General features: G+C 40.5%; 1 protein-coding gene across 3 annotated transcripts in view; it reads right to left on the bottom strand.

Moving 5' to 3' along the window:
* The window catches only part of cdh22 (cadherin 22), a 143432-nt gene that overhangs the window by 34004 nt on the left and 84508 nt on the right, over positions 1–24920 (bottom strand). For 2 of the 3 annotated variants that reach the window (XM_004918631.4, XM_018097841.2), the window contains 4 exons: positions 9425–9719; positions 9227–9346; positions 8323–8532; positions 3147–3334 (listed from right to left, as the gene is read on the bottom strand). In XM_004918631.4, coding sequence (XP_004918688.1) covers positions 3147–3334; positions 8323–8532; positions 9227–9346; positions 9425–9719 — 813 coding nt within the window. The remainder of the gene's footprint in view (positions 1–3146; positions 3335–8322; positions 8533–9226; positions 9347–9424; positions 9720–24920) is intronic. The other variant, XM_002932526.5, reaches the window with a different exon arrangement.

The following is a 24920-nucleotide window of genomic DNA, read 5'->3' on the forward strand; positions in this document are numbered from 1 at the left end:
ATCGGGAGAAGATCCGCTCGCTTGGCGACCTCGCCAAACGAGCAGATCTTAACGTGCATGGTCACCTTTAGACTGTAAGCTCTACCAGGCAGGGACCTCCTTCCTACTGTGTGTCATACCACTTGGCACTTATTCCCTGTACATTTATATGTATTTATTGTATTTATTATAACACTTGTGCTCCCTGTGTGTAATTTTGTATTTTGTAAGATTGTACAGCGCTGCGTACCCTTGTGGCGCTTATAAATAAAGTTATACATACATACATAACAGCATAACTAAGCTGTACATTTTGCACATGGTCTAGTAACCCATGAAAATGAATTAATGGGTAGTCTTTACTAGCCATATGTTTGTAACCTAACATGTAATTGTTTGCTATATATTACTTGATGTGTTGCAAACTTTGCAGCTCTTATAACATTACTCCATAGTTACATAACCCCATTATGGGTCATACTGTGGACTCTAAACTTTAACTGTTGATGCTCAGAACTATCATATTTACTATTGTTGTTTGTAGAACATGGCTTGGCATGCCCCCCCACCAAAGAGGACGAATACTTAAGACAACACACGGGACCCTTGAGTGTCACCAGATTATTTATCAAGGAACATCAAGAGATCGTCCTACTCCCTCAGGTGCTCAGGGTCACCTTTTGGTGACTTATTTTTGTATTCTTAAGAACTTAAGCTGATTCTGAAAGTAGGGATTTCTATCTCTTTTCTATTCTCAAGGGATGACCTTGTTCTCACTTTAGATGTATAGCAATGAAAAGGTCTCCAGGGATTTCTTTACGAATATGTTCCTGCATTTTGCAGATACTGGCTGATTGAATACTGCTGTTATGTTGATTGCTGCCCTTAACTACCACATTTATCTTCATCATGGATACAGATAGCATGGTCCCCCTTTGAGTGTCTCCTAAAGGCTCCATTCCCCTCTTGCCTGCCGAATCACATCTGCCCCAGCCACTTTGTTTAAAGGAGAATGCAAGTCAAAATTTAAAAAGCATACTGCCCAATAGTCCTCCTATTGTTTAGTAAAAACGCCACACTTTTGGCTCACCTAATCAAATATTTACTCAGTCACACTTACTTCACATGGCAGGCAGCCATCTCTAAAAAGGTATTCTCCCTTCCTTTCCCTCCTTGCTTCATACTGCACATGTGTTTCATTCCCTCCCCCCTCCCTCTGCCAGATCCGCTTCTGAATGGCTCGTGGGCATGTGTAGCTCAGAACAGGAGACAGGATCAAGTTACACACATGCTCAGAGAATAGGAAGGCTGCCGCTGGCAGCCTATAGGAAGGGAAGAGAGATTTCAGTGATGTCACTGTAGTCTTCACACTGCTGTAGGCTGCCAGCACCATATCTCAGAGAAGCAAGCAGGGATCTGGGAATTTAGATATGCAGTAAGTACTTAAAAAGAATGCCTTTAGACTTACTTTTAATTTATATTAACCTTTCATTGTCCTTTAAGCCTCTGTGCGTTTTATAACTAAGTATAAGGCTGGTGCTTATGAGTATTTTCTATCATTCATGACTTATCTTATGTAGGACATTTATTCTTGGACCAGCAAAATGATCCAAACATTCAAAAAAGGCACCTAAATACAATTTAAGCTAAATACCTCTACTGCATTTTAAATATTTATGTTTTGGCTGTAGCTTTCTGTGGTGCTGTTGTATTGTTGTCTATAGAACAGATCTGCTACTAGCAACAGTGGATAATGGTATTGCATGGTGATCTTTGACTTTGGAACTAAGAATCTCCCAGAAATGGCAGACATTCTAATTCCAATCAATCTAGATGTGCAAGAGGGTGTAAGGAGTACCGGGAGACCAGTGTGCGTTCCTACCTTCAGGCGCACCGGTCCTCCTCCTGTGCAGCGCACTCCCGCACGCACCCCTCTCTGGCGCGTCCCGACGCGCATTTGCAAGAAGCGAATGCGCAATAGCTTTATATTCCCCTGGCACTGTGCGGTGACGTCAGCGGAGGCACGACGTCACTTTGGCGCTAAATTCAAACCTTTAAAAGCGGTTTCCTTGCTTGTTTTCATTGGTGGTTCTGAATTTCTGGTACCTTGCTAAGCTGTTTTGTGTTTGATTATCTGGTTTTGACTTCTCACTTGTCTGTTGGTTTACGATCCTTGCTGCCTGCCATTGACCCTTGCCTGACCTTGACTCTGATTTCGTCTAATCCTTGTGTACTGCGTTTTGGAGAATAACCTTGGCCATAAGTAGGATCCCTGTCTATCCCGCCGCAGAAAGTACGGGGCCCCAAAAGGGCGTTGGTGAACACCGGGGTCGGCAGGGCTCTCCTGCTCTACCTAAGGGGTTATTCCAGGCAGTTTTCGAGCTCCTAAGTATACAGACTGTAACAGAGGGGACATGCCGACTGTTTTGTCAACATCAACAGAAAGGACCAAAGGCACACTCCACTTCAATGCTTCTTGCACAAAAACTTCCCATATTTTTACTCATATTAGTGATATCCAGCAGTTGTCAACATATAACTCAAGAACCAACCAGACAGCCTTTGGTTTGTCATGGGAATGTTGGAAGCTAAAGTTTATCAACATTTAGCGGGTCCGGTCTACATTATATTGAAGAAAGGTGTTAAGATCTACAAATCTATCCTACAAATGCACATTTATAACCTGCGATACTCCATATTTACTGACTGTTTTTTCTTTCATTCTGGATGTGACACAATAGGCAACGAAATTGAGGGAAGGGAGCATTATCCTATCACCAAATACAAAACAATGGACATAGTCCCAGTGATAATATGTGGGCAGGAATCTGCATCTCAGACTGTAAAAAGTTAAAACTGAACAGAACTCAGTAACAAATAAATAACATAGTTATTTAAGAATTCTTTTTTTACTGGAGCTCAAATGATTGAAGCTACCATAAACGGTCCAGAAAGCTGACTATGCTCTTGTAAGCAGCTACCCATTGGGAGCAAACCAAGTAAATTCTGATATGGGCTTATATGGGCTACATTGACTAGACTTAGTTTGATAGTGGAAATTAAGTTGCATGTGAATTGTAAGCCAACTGGCATAAAACATACAGAGAACTCTAGGTTAAGATTTGTAAACCTGATTTTGTATATCATGCATGTACCCACATGGATACCTTTATAATACTCAGCACAGCCTCCTGGGTAATGGAATCTGTGGAAACTTTAAACATGGCTCCCATCTCTTGCTGCTGTATCTGATAGAACATATCCGTGTTTTCACCAACATCTGCATCTTCTGCTTTAACTCGGCCAATCACTGAGCCTGGTGGAGATGATTCTGCCACACTAAACTGGTACAGTTCTGGAAAGAAGGCAAATAGATACCAGACTTCATCTATGATATACAAAATGTACCCCATTCCCAACCCACACAGCTAACACAAATATATTTGCATACAAATAAGCCAGAAAGCTCTTACACCCACTAACTATCCTTCAATAAAGCACTAACAAATGACAACTAGAAAGTTTGAGAACAAACTAATGTTGGTTTGAAAAACATGAAGTCACTGAGTGAAATCTGATCTGTTGTTGGCTCCGCCCACTTTTTCTAACCTGGGACCACAGTTATATTGTAAAAGCCACTGTGCAAAGTTTGGGGACACTGGTTTCAATAGTGTCTGAATGGCAGCAATTTAAATTTCAGATCTGATTGGTGGTTGGTGGCTTCGCCCACTTTTTCTAACCTGGGACTGCAGTTACCCAGTGACTTACTCTGCAAAGTTTAGGGACCCTAGGATTAATAGTTAAAGAACTGGCAGCAGTTTAAATTTAAACCAATAAAAGTCAATAGGTAAATTGTGGTTGGTGGGTGTGCCCACTTTTCTAACCTTGAGTCGAAGTCACAAACACTGGGCATCCTGTCATAAACAGTGTGAAAATGACAGCATTTCAAACCAATAAAATTCAATGGATGAAATCTGATTGGCTGTTAGTTGTCCAACCCACTTTTCCTATTTTTGAACTGCAGTCCCCCAGTGACCAACTTTGCAAAGTTTGGGGACTCAGGCATAAACATTGTGGGACTGACAGCATTTTACACTTTACCATTGAAAGTAAATAGGTGAAATGTGATTGGCTTTTGGCGGCCCTGCCCACTTTTTCTAACCTTGAGTATGTAGTCACCCAGTGACTGACTGCAAAGTTTGGGAACCCTGGCATCAAACCAATAAAATTCAATAGGTGAAATCTGATTGCCTGTTGGTGGCTCCACCTACTTTTCTAAACTAAAACTGCAGTCCCCTAGTGACCAACTGTGAAATGTTTGGGGACCCTGGTGACTCACCCACTTTTCCTAACCTTGATCTGCAGTTACTTGGTGCCTAACTCTGCAAAGTTCAGGGACCCCGGCGTTATTACTGTTAGAATGGCAGCAGGCTGAATTTCCGCTAAGTCAATAGGTAAAATCTGATTGGCTGTTCACAGCTATGCCCACTTTTGGGCATCCAACAATCATCATATTTTCATTCAGGCTGACCCCCTGACTATGTGATTGAAGTTTGGTGAGTGTAGCCTCAAAGCTGTAAGATTGTCAGCAGTTTTAATTTCCTCATTAAAGTCAATAGGGCCCCTCCCCCTTTGGGTCATCCTAAAAATATCTCAGTTTCATTCTCGGTGACCCCATGATATGTGTTATTCAAGTTTGGGGGGGGGTGTGGATTCAAAGATATAAGAGTGGCAGCAGTATAAAAATCTTCCCTGTCAAAGTCAATGGGAAAATTGGGGTGTTCAGTGAGGCGCCACCATTTAAAGTACAAAAGGCACATAACAGATAAAGCCCCATTATATTCTACAGAGCGTATCTGCTATCTGCTATGTAACCTGTGCCTTTTCTACTTTTTTTCCAGCGTAAATGGCTGCCCCCATGGCTACACAGCAGCTTATTTATATAAACTAGTAGTGTTTCTGTGGCAAACACACCAGTTTTACCAGTGCAGGGCAACAGTACATTATATTTTAATTACATGAAAACATTTTAATATTTTGGTGTTACTGTTACTTTAACTTCACTCCCTTAAACAAAATCTAGTTTTAAGCTTGAGAGTACTCTTTAGCAACAAAACTTCAACGCCTACTATGCCTCCTTTCCCCCAAGCCTATTCCTAACAAACTCCTAACATTATTTCCACCCTTTTCAGCTCGCCAGTAGATCAGCTCCATCACGCCACTATACTATGAAATTTTTTTTCCCCATTTTTCTTACCCGTAGGTGGGTACTTAGGACACTATCAGCTTTCTAGCTGTACTGGATTGGGCTGGGCTGGCAAACCAAGCCTGCTCCCTGCTCTTTGGGTGCTCCAGCCCTGCACCAAATTGAGGCCACAAGGAAAAAGTAAAAGATACAGCATGCAGGTAGGGAGTTTGGTTGGAGGCTGGCAGCCACTTGAAGAGTGAAGGGAGTTTACAGCTGGGGTGGGCCCCAGTAGGCCCCTGGACACGCCTAATGAAAGCCCAGTCCCTTTCCTACCAGAACTACAACACCAATCCCACTGAAACCTTTCCTATTTGTCATTACCACCTCCACACCACATGGTTGCCACCTTTTCTGGAAAAAAATCAGGCTTTGCTATATTTTATTTTTTTTTCGCTAATAAAAACATTGGTATCAAGCATAGTTTTTACTGGCCAGGTTGATAAAACATCAGCCAGGTGGCAACCCTAGTCCAAGACCTGCCTCATAGGGGCCCTTTATATACATAATAAGGCTATAAAAGCCACCGAGGAATTCTGTGACAGTATCAGACTAGAAGTCCAAGCCTACTTTTTTGCACTTTGCACCCTTGTAAGGACTTCTGTTGGGAAATACTCTTAATGTTGTTTAGAATATAAAGTGTTAGTTGAATTTGTTGTAGGTTTGGAGGGAGAGCAAAGGAAGGGGAAGTGGCGTTCATTTGTGTATAAGACAGGGAAAGAAGCAGAGTGCGGGGTATTTAAAGGACATATAAAGCCTACATTTGCCTACAATGTATATCAGTTGGGCATGTCTCCCCCACCCAAATTACATTATTTGAACTGCATATATCCCCTCCGTTTGCTAGCACCATCACATTTTCCTAAAGCAAACAGTAGCTTTCACCCGGTGGCCATTTTTCCTCTGGTACATTATCAGATACAGTACATTTAAATCTGCAAACAGCATACACACACAGACCCTTATTCAGCATACATTTTATCAAGAATACAGGCTCACACAGGCTGAACTGTCTTTGATAAAAGTTCTGCTTTGTTTGAGCTGAGCTCAGGAGAGGAGGTTAGGAGAAAGAAAATGAAGCAGACAGCTAGAGCTGTGTTTCTATGGGAACCAGCAATATTATCTCTTAACTGGCTGCTAGACTGGAGGACGTGTTTAGTAAACTGAGCTTGGAACAAATAAGCATGTCTGACAAGCCAGAAATCAAAGAAAATTCCCAAGGGGGGGGGGGGGCAAGTGGGTTACAGGAGGAGAAGAAAATTCCAAGTGATTAAGGAGATGTTGCAGATGTTACTATTAACCTTTGGACAACCAGTTTGGCAGGTATGGAAAGATTTCAAAGAGGCTGTTCACTGATTACATTTTTGTGTGTGGGGTTTACATGTCCTTTAATAATGGGATTCCAATAGCTGAGTAAATAGGTCCAAAAATATAAAACTAGATCAGCGCCTATGGCAATATATCTACCTGTTGTTTTATATATTAAATAAGGCCTACTGTGTGTGCGTATGTGTACAAAATCTTAGGGGCAGATTCATTGTTGGACTGGAGTGTACCCCCTCCTCCCATGCGTACCTCACTTTCTTCTTGTGGCCACGATGGGAGGGGACATGTCGTTGCCCGCAGTTACCACGCAGAGGCCCTGGGTTGGTGGGAGCCGTGAAGCCCATAAGGCCTGGGCCCACTTTCTATTCATTCCTATGGGATTTTTAGAAGCGTATTTATCAATGCGTGACAGATAGCGTTCACTTAATAAATATGCTAAAATCCTATAGGAATGAATGGGAAATGGGTGAGTTTTTCTGTAGTAAACTCTAATTTTAATCTGTCCCTTAGACTCTAATCTAAATAACTACAATATCCAATAAAAGATTAACTACTAGACAGGAAGTCACCCCATGATCCCAGAATCATCAAAAATATCCACAGCTATAACAAGTTTCAGAAAGCTTTGCATGTGTTTGTAAAAATTACCATTAACACTTTCACATAAAGCCAAATTATAGGTTCTGTGGAGCTTAAAGTATGATCCCCACCGCTACAAGTGATTTGCCGCTAGGTCAGATCTAGAAAATGTTCTGCATTTACTCTAACATGCATTTCTAATATAACTTGGACTATTTTTAGATGAGAAAGGGGGATTTTTGATTTTCTGATGAAAGCATCCATTTGTCTGCAGCAGGAAATACCCAAGTGTTCTGCTTTTATGCTGATGAGGGTTTAAAAGTCATGATTTACAAAATTTCAAATCTTATTCATAATAAGTACAAATGGTGTTCTTCATAAGTGCAATTTTCTTTCCACTCTATGGAACGTCAAGTTCTGGACAAAATTGTTTTTAAGGTGTTTTTTTTTAAGGTTTTCATGCAATATTAGCATTTTTACACTTGCCTATGGCAGAGACAGGATATTTTCTCACCTGCACTTAATGCTGTCCAGCCCAGTTAACAAATTGTCCAAAGTTACTTTTTCCAGGAAATAATGTAAATTGCCAGTAGCAAAACATACGTTATGCAGGTGAGGCACCTTTAGGCTTCTATGTGATAGATGTTTTTTACCACTGGTTCATTTTCAACTTGGCTACCACTCAATGCCAATTTTTTTACAACTGGCCACTTGCAGCATTCAGTAAGCTGAGCCAGGTCATAAGAGTATATGACAACTGAAATAAACTCAAACTAATATGGCAGTTAATAAAGGCCCTGCTTAAAATCAGGGCTAGGGATGCAAGACACCAAAGCTTATTTACAAAATTATGGCCAAGGTGTAAGGCACAAAAATTGGGTGCTAGGAAGTGCCAGGGGCTGCAAGGAACATGAGATATGCATATGCTAGGGTGCACAGGCTATTTATGCCTGTCTATTGGTTGACAATGCTGGGCTCTACAGGGTGTAGTCATTGCCCCACAGGCAAGTGTTCTACACATTGTGTCACTGGATTGGAATTGAGAGTACCTGGAGATAAGGTTTGTGGTACAGGTATGGGACCTGTTATACAGAATGCTCGGGACCTGGGGTTTTCCGGATAAGGGATCTTTCCACAATTTGGATCTCTATACCTAAAGTCTATAAATCTATAAAGACTTATATGCAACTCACTCATCCCCAAGGAAGCAATCTCAGCCACCAATAGAATCTTACTCTGTGGAAATCTAGGAGGGTTATCATTGACATCGGTAATCACAATTGTGACAGTCGTTGACCCTGACAGTCCACCTAACTGTCCAGCCATATCTGTAGCCTGGATTACAAGGTCATAGCGATCCTGAGACTCACGGTCGAGGTCTGACACTGCTGTGCGTATGACACCTGGGAGGAAAACAACCACATGTAAATGTACAGTCAGACAATGTTTTAATGGCAGTGTGTCATATAAACACATAAAGGGTTCAGTAGCATCTTGGAACTAAATAAACTCATAAGCTCAGTAAAGCACTTGGCAATAGTAGGTTGCATGTAGGTTGGATGTCACCTTGAGTGCAGAGTACATTGTTTGGTCACCCATAATGGAAGAACAGAAATAGGTTCAATCAAAGGCAACCAGATTCATTATGGGAATAGGAAATTAAAGCTTTGAGAAATGAACTGTCAAATCCAGCCATCACTATGGAAGAGAAGCATCCTTTGATATTGGTGGAAAGAAGATTTCAGAACCAGCATAGACAAGATTAGTTAGAGTAAAGCAGTAAATGGGTTATGTGGTTGGGTTAAAAGTGCATTAATCAGTTACTTTTTTTTTTCTTAGTGGAAGGTCCAGGGAATGTTTATTATGTTTATTCCACCCCCCCCCCCCCCCTTGTTTGTTTGAATTAGAAAATGGCTTAATGGTCATATGCTTCTTTTTTCAACAAAGGCTTTGGGAGCTTCAACATTTCTAAATATAATGAATGCATTTTCCTATTTGATGAAGTTATGTCAGGTTCAGTGGTCCTTGTTCACCAATCTAGGGGGTCAGTCAATTTAGTGGGCTGTCATCCCATCCGTAAATTGCCATCTATCATACCTGTTTTACTATCCACTGTGAAATGTTTCTCTCCATCCAGGACGCTGTAAACCACCCGGGCACTGCTCCCATATGCTGGGTCATCAGCATCCCAAGCAGACACCACCATTACAGAAGTCCCTGCAACCAAAATAAGGTGGGGCCATTTAAACTCTATATCACCAAGTCCTTGTATGCTAATATGGTAAAGGGACTCACCTACAGGTGACAGCTCTGGAACACTGCCAATGTAGGGTACTTGTAGGAAGCGCGGTTCACTGTCATTGATATCCTGCACCTTAATGATGAATTCTGATTCAGGTTCAAGGAGTCTGTCAGTGTGCCGGTCCCTAGCCTGGGCACGTAGGGTATAAAAAGTCTTGTGCTCCCGGTCCAAACGCTCCATTGCATGTATGTCTCCTGTCAGCTCATCAATGATAAAGATGGAGCCAGCTCCCTCCCCTGAAATAGTGTACTTAATGGAGCCATCCCCTTCATCGGAGTCAGAGTGAATCTGCCCGGAAACAAGAGAGATGTTATACAACATTGCTTCTAAGGTTTATTGGTTCTTATGTATGCATATATTTACTCATGTTTATGTAACAGTTGCAGATTAGATAGGACCCAATGCCCTTGTATGACAACCATTGTGGATGTAATTGCACAATAGCCAGCCAGCCATTGACATGACTGAAGGGTGCAAAACCATGACTCTTATGACTCACTCTGCAACTCAAGCCAGATTAAAAATCCAGTACAGGACTTCCTGTTGGGCGCCGGTTAGGATGGAGGCTCAGGGATAAAGCTCCTGTTTCCCATGGGTCAAAAATCTGCATTAAAAAGCTGCTGTATATAAAGTTTTTACACATACCTTCCCCCTGAGGTGGAAGAGAAGCCGAGGTAGTGACAGGCAGACTTTTAACAGTATCTGCATCAAGTTTGCAACATTTGTTATAGGCTGTATCTAATGGCTTCTGCCTGACCCTCATCCGTCGAGTTTGTAACAGTCTGCTTACATAGTTTCAAAAGGCCCCCTGCTTAAACCTCGTGTCTTGAGGTGGAATTGAAGCCTGACACGGTATCAGGTGGTTTTTTTTTTACCATTCTCCTCATCGAGTAGCAACATTTGTAACAGATGGCTGACATTTTCTTCAATGCCGCTGCATAAGGCACTTCTCCTGAGGTACTGTTTTACCTGCTTAGTCCTGTTCTGAACTTTGGAACCACGGTGCTTTTTGCTCATTATTCATGAAGCTACTCTGCTTTTTCATATAATACTTGAATGTGATCCAAATATTACTCTGTTATATTGGTTTCTAAGTTAGTGAACTGTATATATATGTATATATATATATATATTTTTTTTTTTTTATGGAAACACATTCTCATACATCATCTATGGCTTCTAAAACAAATGTTAAAACATATGAAAAAGGATACAGAAAAAATGGAAAGCAACAAGATTCAGATGCTTCCAACATTTCTTTACCTCACAAACCCACTTCTCTTAAAACCCCTCTGACTGAGGACTATTTTCTCATTGCAGGCTCATCAGTCCTGTCATTGAGGTTACTATTGAAAAGGCTATTGATAAATTACAAATAAACATTACCAACATCTTTGAACAACTCAGCAACCACGAGAAACGTCTTGATGCATTTGATTTAACAGTTTCTCAAATTCAGAATGATACACTGAACTTGCAGTCTTGGTTGGATCCTCTGGAAAAACAGGTACAAGAATTAAAACTGAAACTAGACGATCTGGAAAACAGATCAAGAAGAAACAATATTAGATTTATCGGCATACCAGAGTCTTTCCAGAATGATTCTCTGTATAATCTTGTCTCCAAAACATTTCCTTATAAACTTGGACTTTCTCCAGAATGTGGCGACTTCAAGATTGAAAGACTACACAGGATTGGTCCATTAAAAGACATTCAAAACCCAAGACCAAGAGTTGTAATTGTCAAATACTTAGACTATTCTGAGAAAAATTGATTGTTTCAAGCATACAAAAAAGTGAAAATGCTAGATTTAGAAGGAAAAAAGAATCCTTATTTTTCAGGATTATTCACTCTTCCTTTCTCAAAAGCATAAAGAATTCTCAAAGGTCTGCCAAGTGCTGATAAACCACAACATAAACTTTTCTCTAATGTACCCTGCAAAACTCAAAATCTTCTTGCCTTCTGGTACAAGAATCTTTAATGATCCTTTAGAAGCATCCACTTTTATCTGGAAAGAAAGGAAGTTACCAAAACTTCTCTTGATGGAAAAATAGACAATACAACTAAAATCCACTCTAATAGTCAGAGAGCCCACAAATATGATAAACCACGCCATTCTAAGATTTCCGAAGAGCTGAAGCCTACTACACTACAAACTCACTCCAATTCCAGATCAAGATCAAGGTCACCTCATCCTCCCAGGGGAATTAACCCCTCACAGATAAAATGTTATTTGAAACATGATCAGCCATGCTTAATTGTGCCTGACCCACAAGGGGATGCTTTTCTCCCTGATAACTCTTCTCTTAGAGAGATTATTCAGACCTTTATCCTTTAGGAAAAAAGGAAGTTACATATGAATAGATTGTATTGTTTAAAATTGTTATGCCTTTGTAGCTTATTATTTTATCTACCTAATATTGTTATGCTATTCGCATTAATTGTTAATATTGTTGAATTGTTATTACAAGTATGTTAGAGTATCAAATTCTGCTCTTGCTCATCTTTTCTGATATAATTCCAACATAAGTCTTCACTATTGAACATAGTTTCCTGGAATGTCAATGGATTAAATCATCATATAAAAAGGAAAAGTATTTCACAAAAATTAAAAAGCTTTAAATGTGATGTAGCTTTTTTACAAGAGACCCACCTGAATGAATCAGATAACGAAAAGTTAAAAAAGGGTTGGGTAGGAGAAGTTGTTTTTTCTCCAGCAGTTAATAAAAAATGTGGTGTAGATATCCTGTTTCACCACAAACTTAATGTAGCTATACTACAATCAGTCAAAGATGAGCAAGGCCGATATATTTACGTAGAGGTACTTATTAATGATACTCCATGGCACTTATGTTCTGCTTATGCTCCAAATAATGCCAAAAATGAATACTTCTCCTGGCTTAAACAACAAATTTCTTCACTTCCCCATACTAATCTAATTTTAGCAGGTGACTTAAATGAATCTTATTTATGGTCCCTTGAAAAACTGACTGGAAATTTAAAGATCATTTTAAAAAATCTAAACTTTTACATGAATTCTTTAAAGACACTGGCCTAAATGATACTTGGAGAATTTTCCATCCAACAGAGAAAGACTTTACCTTTTTCTCCTCCCCCCTGAATATAGGAACTAGAATAGATTATATTTTGACGTCAAATAATTTACTAAGTAAAATTATAAGAGCTGATATAGGTAACAAATATATATCTGACCATGCTCCAGTTTCTATCCAGTTCTCCAATTCAACAACATCTAAAAGTTTTGTTTCTTGGTCCTTCCCTAGTCCTTTGAAAGATAACCCTGACTTCATCAAAATGCTTCAAGATAGATGGGATATGTTTTTAATTGATGATAAAGACCATTTAGATAATCTACCATTGTTTTGGGAAACTTGGAAAGCGGTGATTAGGGGAGAGATTTTATCTTTTAGGTCTCATTATTATTGTAAGTTACAAAAAAACTTTCTAAACTTAAGTAAAAGGCAAAAAGATTTATATCTTCGCCTTTAACAATTTCCCTCTTTGGAGAATGCTTTAAAATACAAAAAAGTTACTGAAGACCTCAAGGCCTGGATTGACTTTAGAAACACCTTTTTTGCTTCATATTTACATGCTAAATATAGTAATTTAAATAGCAAAGCTAATTATATGCTTTTCAATCTAACAAAATTACATGATAGACATACTATACTAATTAGAATTAAAGATAAAAACAACGTATTAACTAATGATACCAATAAAATAGTTGATATATTCAAAAATTACTATGAAAAGCTATACTCACATAACAACTCTGAGACAAAGACATTGTTTCTTACTAACTGCAAGATCCCCCAAATTTCTTTGGAACAATTAAAAGATCTTAATGGACCAATTTTTTTTTTAAAGGTTTTCTTTTCTTTTCTTTACAAACATAACATCAAACAGCACAATTGCATATACTATAATTAGTGCCATGACCATGGAGGAAATATACAGTAGCAAGGACAGCTAGTTACAGTCAGTGTGGCCTAAGTGGTTTGGATAAGACATGTGGTTTGGGGGGGACCTTTAGTGTAAAATCTCAGGGTTATACCATGGGGTTCGCTTCAGGTTGAGTGTCTAACCAGGGTTCCCATATACTCTCGAATTTGCTATGGCAGCCCCTGGCAAGGTATGTTAGCTTAATAAGTGGGAGTCTAGTGTTAACAAGTTGTATCCACTGTTGGAGGTCAGGGGGGTGTGGGCTCATCCATTTCATTGTGATCACTTTTTTGGCATAAAAGTAAGTAGCGTTCTAGTTTTGTTCAGGGGGACTAGGTCATCAATGAGGCCCAGAAGGCACACTTCTGGGGATTGAATTCCTGGCAGGGGGGTTTGCTCATTTAGGTATTTGGTTACATCTGTCCAATATTTGAGAATTGTAGGACAGGTCCATATTGTAGCAATATGTATGGGGATGTATGGGGATAAACAAAGGTGTTAGGGGTAGACATATTGCACACAGGATTTGAATACAAGGGCTGTATAATTAATTTACACATTCTTGGTAGTTCCTGACTACTTCAAAGTATTATCAGAGACTCCAAGTCAAGTAGTAGACGTTTATCTGTAATTTTATGACCCAGATACTAGTTTTACCTACTTCAAAGAATCACTTCTAATCAAATGCAAAATAAGTTAGGACTATACAGGATGCTTATCTTGGTATCTATTATTCCTAACTTATATGCTAATGTTCAAGGTGATCTAACAGCAGGAGACCCCGAGAAACAATCTGTAAGAGGGGTCTTTTGTATTTCAAAGTGGAATTGTTTATACAGTTGTTATTGGTAAAGAAACATCTAAAGAAATTAGTTGGTTAGATTAAGATACATGTTTAAACTTGTTGTGAGCCAATCAGAACCATTCCCCATTTTGGTCAATGGGATAGAAACAGTATAACCAGGGAGCTGGATTGATGATTTCTATGAGTTAGGTTAGGGAGAAGTCCTGAAGGCTGATCCCTATAGAACAGATCCTGTGGGCATATTTAAAGGAACTCTGTATCATTTGCTGTCTCTGGGCTGGATAATCGAAATAAATTAGCTTCATCTCTGGAAAAGAACCGTGGTTGTTTCCTTTTACCTGGCTGTGGTAAATATTGGAATATCCAGTATATTTGTAATAATACACTACATCTACACTATACACAACATTTTGGTGCCGTGACCCGGATTGATTTAATATATCGCAACACATATTAGGTGGAAGAACCCAGCCTCTGTCATTTGGCATTTAGGGCAGGAGGCATATTGGTTTTTCCCCATGGCCTTTAGCCGCAGTGGAGTGATATATGTTCTATCTATTATTTAGAATTGAATCATCTTGTCTTTAGTGGACATCAAAAAACGATATAAGTCACTTGTTATATCTGCCCACTTGTCATCTTCTAGTTGAGGGATGTTGCCAACCCATTTGCGTTTGGCTGTATCAAACCCAAGGGTTTGCAAGAGCGTTTTATATAAGTCAGATATCAGCTTTTAGGGATTTGGGTCCCATTCTTTGCTCAAAAGATAGTTCTGCAACATTAATTGTTTGGGTACCAAATTGCGATACCATTGTGTGGCGTAGCTGAAAGTACCTGTATATTTCTATGTTTGCCTGATCTAATTTCCATTTTAGTTGGTCAAGGGTTGGAAAGTTGCCCTCAATCAAGAGATCTTGTAGGTGGCGAACTCCCAGTTTAGGCCAGTATTGGAAATTGGGAAGGAGTAGTAGGTGTTTAAAATTTGAGTTCCTCCACAGTGGAGAGCGAGGTGATGACAAGTGTGCAGATTTGGGAAATAGGGTCTTAGCGACTGCCCATATTCTTTGCGGGACTTTGAAAACTGGGGGGAGTCTGAATTTCGTGACCCACTTCAGTCCCTGAATGTCACCTCGCGTTTGGGGGCCCTCAAGGGAGAAGTGGGTCGATTTAGTTTTGTTTATTTTAAGCCCACTGAGTGCTCCTAGGCTATCTGCTAAATTGATGGCATTAGTAGGGGAGTCGCCATAGTCTGCGAGGAATAAGAGGACATCGTCCGCATATAGGACTATTTTTCCCTCCAGTCTTCCATATTTAAGCCCTTGTATGCTGGGGGCTTGGCGAATCAGAAGGGCATACGGTTCAATTGCGAGGGCAAATAAGAGAGTGGAGAGGGGGCATCCCTGCCTGGTACCGCGGGTGAGGGAAAAGGGTTTGGAGGAGACATTATTAGTACGGATTTGTGCCACTGGGGAGAGGTAGAGGAGTTTTATCCAGGAGATAAATGTGGGGCCTATACCAAATTTGCTTAGTTTTTTCCATAGGTATGGCCATTCAAAAGTCAAAAGCCTTTGTTGCATCTAATGACACTACGGTTCTAGAGCCTGTGTTGGAGTGGTCAATTTGGAGGTGGGTGTGCAGGCATCTTAAATTAATTGCTGTGCTTTTATTTGGCATGAACCCTGTTTGATCTGGGTGGACAATGGAAGTTATGACTAAGGCGTTGTGCTAGTATTTTTACATCAGTGTTTATAAGAGAGATGGGCCTATATGAGACACATAGTTCTGGGTCTTTCCCTTCTTTAAGGATAAGTACAATAATTGCAGCGTAGAAGGAAGGAGGGAGAGTACCAGTTGCCTTTGTCTATGAAGATTTTCATTCATCCAGGTCATGGTATATCTAGTATAAATAAATTTGAAGCAACTGGACTTGTTTAGTAATCATTGAAGACGTTTCACTACTCATCCCAGCAGCTTCTTCAGTTCAACTGACTGGTATGGGAAGTCCTCAGCATATATACTCTTCCACTAATCCAATCACAATGGCACTATGTAACTCTTCAGAAAGGTGACATCTGAAACTCACAGAGGTGTGAATGCTGTGGAGTTACTTTGAAAGGATTACCCAAGTATCATGCAACTCTTCAAACAGGTGTTACTTGTTAGAGTTGCATGAATGGATGTGTGAAGAGTTCTGAAACTGCCGGGGTACAGATGTTAGAACAGCATTGTATGTAGCAGACAGATGGTGTCGAAGTCCCCCGCCTCTGTTAAGGGATGGTTTCTCCACTTTGACATGAATGGCTTCTTTTACACCTCTTTCAAACCAGCGGTCTTCTTTGTCCAAAATTTGGACATTGCTATTTTCAAAGGAGTGTCCCTTGTCTTTTAGGTGTAGAAAGACAGCAGAGTCCTGGCCTGTAGTGTTCGCCCTCCTATGCTGAGCCATTCGCTTAGAGAGCAGTTGCTTTGTCTCACCAATGTAAAGGTCTGTGCACTCCTCGCTACACTGGACTGCGTATACAACATTGCTTTGTTTTTCCTTTGGTGTTGGATCCTTTGGGTGTACAAGTTTTTGTCTCAGTGTGTTGCTAGGTTTGAAAAACACAGGGATGTGGTGTTTGTTGAAAATTCTCCTGAGTTTCTCCGACACTCCTGCTACATAGGGGATGACTATATTGCGCCTTCTCTCTGCCTCAGGACGGTTATTCCTTTTGGTGTTCCTGTTGGGCTTAGTTGCTCTTGTTTTGACAAAGGCCCAGTCTGGGTAGCCACAAGCTTTCAGTGCTCCTCTGAGATGTTTACATTCCTTGTCCTTGGACTCTGTATCAGTTGTTACACTTTCCGCCCTGTGGTGTAGAGTTCTAATGACACCCAGTTTGTGTTCCAGCGGATGGTGGGAATCGAACAACAGATATTGATCCGTGTGAGTGGGTTTCCTGTATACTTCTGTTTTCAAGATACCCCCCTCTTGAATGGATATCAAACAGTCCAAAAAAGCAAGTTTGTTCTCATGGACATCCTCCCTTGTGAACTTGATGTTGTTGTCCACTGAGTTAATGTGTTCTGAAAAGGCCGCCACTTCGTTGGATCTGATTTTAACCCACGTGTCATCTACATACCTGAACCAGTGACTTGGTGTAGTTCCATTGAATGTGAGTAGGGCCTTCCTTTCCACTTCTTCCATATACAAGTTTGCTACAATGGGAGAAACTGGTGAACCCATTGCACAGCCATCCTTTCATGCAACTCTAACAAGTAACACCTGTTTGAAGAGTTGCATGATACTTGGGTAATCCTTTCAAAGTAACTCCACAGCATTCACACCTCTTTGAGTTTCAGATGTCACCTTTCTGAAGAGTTACATAGTGCCATTGTGATTGGATTAGTGGAAGAGTATATATGCTGAGGACTTCCCATACCAGTCAGTTGAACTGAAGAAGCTGCTCGGATGAGTAGTGAAACGTCTTCAATGATTACTAAACAAGTCCAGTTGCTTCAAATTTATTTATACTAGATATACCAGTTGCCTTTGCTTCTTAAAGGGTAGAGTGGAGTCTGGGAGTGAGTTCCTCACTCATTAGGCGGTACCAGGAGGCAGGGAAACCATCTAGTCCCGGAGTTTTCCCCGGGGGGAGACAGCCTATTGCGTCAGTCAACTCGCTTAAGGTTATTGGGCTGTCAAGGTAAGCGGAAGGTAATACCTTGTAATACCTTGTAGGAGTTGTTCCATTTCTGACTCTGTGCAAGTGGTGCATGAGGTGTATAGGTTTTGGTAGTATTCAGCAAATACATTAGCTATATCTAGTGGGTCTGTAACATAGGTACCCTGGCTATTTTTTATTCTTGCAATCATAGTGGTTGGGTTGTTAACTTTGGCCAGGTATGCTAGGGTCTTCCCATTCTTATCCCCTTGGTCGAAAGCTTGTTGGCTTGCATATAGTTTCTTGCGGGTGCAGGCAGTTTGTGTTAATTCTAGTTCCCTTTGGGCAGATATTAGCAGTTGGTGATTGTGTCAGTGGTGTTTTCGCTGTATGTTTTCTCAGCTGTACTGACTGCCGCCTCTGCCTCAGTCATTTTGCTTTTATTTGCCTTCCTAGCTGTTGTTATTGCGTTTATGAGGGACCCACGAGCTACTGCTTTAGATGCCTCCCAGATTGTGTTGCTTTGACTAGTACCTTCGTTAGTATCCCAGTATAATTTGTAATCTGCCTTGCAGGCCTCTGCTACTTCAGCATTGTTAAGCCATAGGGGAGAGAGCCTCCATAAATGGTGTGTAGGGTGTAGCTTAGTGCATATTTTAAGGTATAGTGGTGCATGGTCCGATAAGGCTCTGGGAAGGTATGAGGCCTGTGACACTTGAACCTACAGGGGGATCTGGTTCAGTGTCTTAGGGCCGCTTCCCACAGTCTTTTAGGGTAAACATAGCAGTCACAGAGGTTGCTCTCTTACAGGCAAGTGCCAGCAGTTTATTTTGTTACAAAACTTCAGTAACAAACACAAAATAAGAAACAAGAAAATAAACCCTTGCACCAGAGCGCTGGCTAAACACAGTTGGCAGCCTAACTACAGTTGGGTGGCTTTTCCAACTCCAACTTAATAGAAGCAAACAAAATCAGAAATCATAAGTACCTTTCCCATGCAGCGCAGCTTCTGCTACCTGTGTAGTGTGGAAGAGAGCCTCCCTCCCCCCACTGGAGTCTTTTTAAAAGGCTCTCAGCTGCAGCAATCACCTTGCTGCTAAGGTCTGTATTAAAGGGCTGGGTTTGTGATTAATTGTTCCATGTTCCAGGGTACCAACTATGCAAAACCCTGGGAGAAACATATCGTCCATCTACAACTAACCCAGCCATTTTATTACAGGCCTCAGCCACCCATTGTGTAAAGTCCGGTGAGCCTAGGGCCATGTCTATACGAGAGAGGATGCCTTTACCTATAGAGTGGCAGGAGTATTGCTTTTCAGTTGGGTGTTTATGTCTCCATATATCTTGTAGACCGTGGGCCTCCAGCCAATGTTTGAAGTGGCCACTTTGATGAGTTGTTGTGTCTACGGCTGGATATAGCACTGCGTTGAAATCACCCATTATGGCTAGAGGGCATGGTAGGTAGGGGGAGAAGAGGCTTTAAAGTCTTGCCCAGTGGAGTAGCGGGTGAATGCTGGGGATCTTCTCAGGGTTAGGTGGAGCGCGAAGCAGTCCAGTATTACGAGACCTAGGCCTATGCCGCAGTGTGGCCCTTAGCTAGGCTTTGGTTGTGCTTGGGTTAAGGTTGCTTATATTATCATCGTGCTGGAGGTCATCATACTGGGCCAACTGTTTATGCACAAGTCGCATAGTTCAGACCCTTCAGGATCACCAGTCAGCGTCGGTTGGGGCTGTTGCGCAGACTCCCTTGGCGTCTCTGAGTGTTGAGCCATTGGTCTGCATCATTGGGGGAAATAAAAAAGTGAGTGGTGCCTTCTGCCACAATGCGTTAGTTTTTTTACCCCCTGAAAGGAAGCACGCTGTTTTTGGACCGCAGGAGAGTAGTCCGAGTATAGAGAGATAGTGTTACTGTTCCATGTGAGGGGGCCCTTTTGGTGTGCTGCGATTAGCGCTGCGGCTCTGTCACGGTAGTTGAGGAACCGCATGATGAAGGGCCTAGGATTGGCTCCCGGTGGTAGTGGTCACGTGGGTATGCGGTGAGCGCGTTCTATGGTCAGCAGCCGTGAGAAAGTATCGGGCCCCAAATTCTCTCGCAGCCATGTCTCAGTGAATGCTTCCGGACAGTTACCTTCGGATTTTTCGGGGAGGCCTAGAAGGCGTACATTATTGCGCCGATTTCGATTTTCTAGGTCCTCCACTCTGTTGGTAAGTGTTTGGACTTGTTCTCTTAGCCTTGTCAGTTCGTTTGGCAGGGGTTGGAACGTGTCCTCAACTGCTGCTTAATGGACCAATTTTAATTGAAGAAGTTACTTATGCCATTGACAATTTAAAATCTAGAAAAGTGGGTGGTTCTGATGGCCTTCCCCCCACTTTTTATAAACATCTGAAGGACAAAATGTCTCCTTTCCTAACTAATCTTTTTAAAGATATTCTTCTATCCGGTAAAAAACTTCCTTCTAGTGAACTTTCTAGCCTCAAAGTTATACCGAAAAAGATAAAGATCTTTCTCTCCACTCATCTTATATCAAGATATTAAGTTATTCAAAGTTATTCAAAGTTATCAAAAATTTTGGCTGATAGATTGTCCCTGATCCTTCCTTCTGTTATCTCCGGAGCTCAAAACGGTTTTATTAAAAATAGATCAGGGGTTAAGAACATAAGAGCTTTACTTAATATAATATTTTATACCAAGAAACATAAGATTCCTTGCTCCATAATTAATATTGATGCTGAGAAAGCTTTCGATAATTTGATTTGGGACCCTCTTTTCAGTTGTTTGGATTTATTTGGTATTAATGGCCCATTTAATAACTCTATTAAAGCCGTTTTTGATATGCTTGTGAATTTTCAGTCCTTTTAAGGATATAAAGTAAATGTTGACAAGACTGAGATAATGAATTCATTTGACTCTATATCTAACTCTCTTTTAAAGAAGCTGCAATTAAGACCCCCAAAAACACAACTCAAATATTTTTGCTTAACTATTCCCATAGATTTAAATAAGTTGTATTCCTTGAACATCACTCCTGCCATTAATAATATCATCTCAATGTGTAAAAAATGGATGCATTCCCCATTAAATTTAAAAGGCAGGGTGATCTTTTTCAAAATTATAATCTTTCCTAAACCGATTTATTCTTTAGTCAACTTACCTTTACTTATTAGACATTCAGATATTAGAAAGCTAGATTCTGCACTTGTGAAATTTATTTGTAATGAAAAAAAATCGAAAATAGCTTTGTCCAAATTAAGGGGACCTGCTAAACTTGGTGGACTAAAAATACAGAATTTTAGAACATTTAACCTGTCTTCTCTAACAAGATACCTTATTGAGTGGATGTTTCAAAGTAACAAATACACCAACCCAGAAATAGAATTACTCCATGAACCTTATTCTGATATATTTTCTGCATTACATAGTAAATTGAGTAATTTACCAAGAGATATTAAAAGGAATCCTCTATATCGGGACACTATTTTTGTATAGAAATATCTATTCTCCAGCCATGGCTTCAGTTACTCTCAAACTCCCTTCATGCCAGTAAAACTTCTATTGAAAACCTCTGACCCATTAAGGTCTTCTTAAAAAAAAAAAAACATCATATTGATGAAAGACCTACTAGATCCAAACAATTATTCTTTAATCCCCTGGCCATTGTTTAAAGAAAAATTCGAGTTACTTGAAATTGATAAATACTTTTACTTAGCCTGCCAATGTGGTTTATCAGTGACTCACAATAAAGACAAGTTTATTGTCGCTAAACATAGACTGGCTGAGGCAATATTAGAATTTAAAGACAAACCACATAATATAAAAATCAACATACTTTCTGGTACATTCTGGGATGTTTTTAACCAAGATAATCATCCCTTAGAGAATGTTTCTGCTAAGTGGTCTGTTTATCTACAATACTTTTTATCCCCTTCGCAATTGGTTTATGCATGAATTCAACAATCTGATTTTTGCTGAAAGCTGGAGGATTCAGCAATTCAAACTTGTCCATTTAGGATATGGAACACTTTTTGTTCGTAATAAGTGCTTTAAAACAAACTCTTTTTGCCCCAAATGTAACAAAACTGGTGTTAATTTATTCCAATACCTATGGTCTTGTCCGAAGATTGGTAACTTCTGGAACATGGTGGAAAGATTCTTGAACCACAGGTTGAATTTAAATATAAAGTTATCTTCTAGTTTCGCTCTATTACACATTAAAAAAGAGGAGGTGTTATCTAGCATTTTACCAGTCTCTTTAGCACAAACAATTGGTAAATTATTATTTTTGTTTATGGCTGCCTCTAAAAAAGCATTATTTTATTATTGGTTAAAAGAGGAAACCCCTCCTATAACATAAATTATTTCTTATCTTAATCAGCTTAGCTGGCAAGAGGCAATCAAAGCAAAAACAAATGAACCTAAATCCAGGATTCCTTTTAAAAATACATGGTCATTTTTCTTTAATGCTATAGATATAAGTAATAAGGATCAGATTTATAAAATGCTGCATATATAGATTTATTTCAATAATTCACAAACATATAATCCTTGATTTTGCTCTCTAGGAAACTTTTCTTTCCTTTTCTTTTTATAGTTTATCCACTGGGCAAAGTTAGTTAATTTGTTTTTGTTTTGTTTTTCTCTATTTAAATTACTTATTTAGTTTCTCTGTAAGCATTCTATTTTCTTCATTTCTTATCTTTTTGAAGGACAAACTGTCGAATGTGACTATTGTTGTACAACCTATGTTTAAATAATTTGTCATTATCCATCCTACATGTTTATTGCAAAACTTCAATAAAATGTTTTAAAAAGAAAAATCCAGTCCAAAGTGCTGAGCCCATCACTGTCTGGTACAAGGCAGCCCTGCGCCTAACATATGGCATAAATAGGAGGTAAGTGCAAGGCTTTTCTGCACCTTGTGCCTGCCAGTGAATTCTAACATGCCCATCAGAATGAGGAACAGGTAAGTGGGTGAGATATGGGACAGTTACGTCACGTCTACTAGAGTCCTGAAACAAGTCCCAAGAAAAACCTGCAGATTGGGGGTAGGAGTTTCAGATGTTGGTCGGCAGGCAGCGGTTCTGCAATATTTGTTATCGTATATCACCTATATTATATATATTTTACTCCTTTAGACATTATTAAATTCTACCTCCTCCCGCTTTGCAGCAACAGAACTTCCTGTTTAATAGTGGTCAGTAGGTGGCGGATCGGGTGGCGAATAAGGCCATTGTGGGTCGGGTAGCGTGTCAAAAGCTAGTAAAAATGCGGGTTCCGGGTTGCGGGTCCAGGTCAGACGTGGCTCCTAAAAATTGGTTCCTTGTAGGACTCTGCATATACAGATGGTGTGCAACTCTTTGTACTTCCTTTGATAAGTGCAAAAAGTGCCATGTAGAATGCAAGGTCTGCATAAGCAAGGGGCAAAAAAGAGATGGAGGTTACTCATTCTTTGCACCTTGCTCATGATTAATAAGTTTTGAACCATACAAAAATTTAATTTTAATGGCTAAAATCAGGGCTAAAATCAGAAGTGCAACCAGGAATTGTTAGGTGTATGAGTGCTTCTAGTTACAATGAGACAGTCCTACCTGAGGCAATGTGGATTCACTGTCTTCCAAGCATTGTTAAATCACAAATAATCCATCTAAAGCTTCTTAAAAGAGCGAAATTTAATATTCAGTTGTTTTGCTTCCCCAGAGTGTCTGGGGAAACTTCAACAATTTGCTTTAAACCTGAGCAAGTTAATTAAATGTGTGAGCTTTATGCTTAATCCCTTTTATATCTAAAATAGATCTTGCCACGTTCCCTCGTCTCTGCCAAGCTCTGGCCTCTATAATCTTATTAAACAAGGGAGATGAGCAAAGGGAAATCTGAGCATGGCAGGGCCAGCAGGAGGTGCTATAGACTTCCCAGCCTAGGGTAAAGGAGCTGAAAAGCATATTGTTTTACAAGGCTGCATTTTGGCAATCAAGTGTGTCTTCACTGAATCTGGGTATAAAATTGGCTATGTAAGACTGAAAAGTCTAAATAACTGGAAAATAAAAACGCAGACTTTAGCTTCCACACAGGTTTACCACATTAAGGCACCCTGCATGTAAGGCTCAAGTTAGAGGGCTTGTTGGGGAATGGGGATGCCTGTGTGCCTCCCCAAACCTACTTCTCATAAGCACTGCTGAAAGCAGCCCCTGCAGGGGCAAAAACATGCAGTTGTAGACACTCACCCACGGCATAGTGCAAAGTGTGAAAAATATAGCAGTTTGCTACTGTTTTTTCACCCTGCCGCTTGCTGATAAATCCGCCAATATGACTGTGGGTGGATGTGAGCAGCTGAAGGATTTATACTGGGCAGCCCTAAGACCACCATCTTACCTAACCATATGGACCAATCAGGTCTAACTAGTGGTCATCTGCCCTTTGTGTATGGCCCCCAATCTCACCCCTCGCTGCCACAGAAATTGAACAGCGCTGATATAAACGATTCCACAGTTACTGTACAGCCTTAAACCTTCAAGCCTTACTCTGCACACTAGTCTTTGACAGTCATGCTAGGAAACCACAGACCTTGCATATGGGTATGGGTATATGGTGGCTTTTCTTTATAGTAGGGAGAGATGGTGCCTATAATAGCCTCTGGGAAGGGACTGTGGCTGTAGGATAGCAGGTATAGTAGGGAGAGTTTGTACCTATAGTAGCAGTGGTGAAGGGAGTGTGGCTGTGGAATAGCAGGTATAGTAGGGATAATGGTGCCTATAGTAGCAGTGGGATAATAGCCTCTGGGAAGGGACTGTGGCTGTGGGATAGCAGGTATAGTAGGGAGAGGTGGTGCCTATAGTAGCAGTGGGATAATAACTTCTGGGAAGGGACTGTGGCTGTGGGATAGCAGGTATAGTAGGGAGAGATGGTGCCTATAGTAGCAGGGGAGATAATAGCCTCTGGGAAGGGAATGTGGCTGTGGGATAGCAGGTATAGTAGGGAGAGATGGTGCCAATAGTAGCAGTGAGGGGTAATAGCCTCTGGGAAGGGACTGAGGCTGTGGGATAGCAGGTATAGTAGGAAGAAATGGTGCCTATAGTAGCAGTGGG

The sequence above is a fragment of the Xenopus tropicalis genome, chromosome 10 (genome assembly GCF_000004195.4).
Source record: "Xenopus tropicalis strain Nigerian chromosome 10, UCB_Xtro_10.0, whole genome shotgun sequence".
NCBI classification, from domain to species: Eukaryota; Metazoa; Chordata; class Amphibia; order Anura; family Pipidae; genus Xenopus; species Xenopus tropicalis.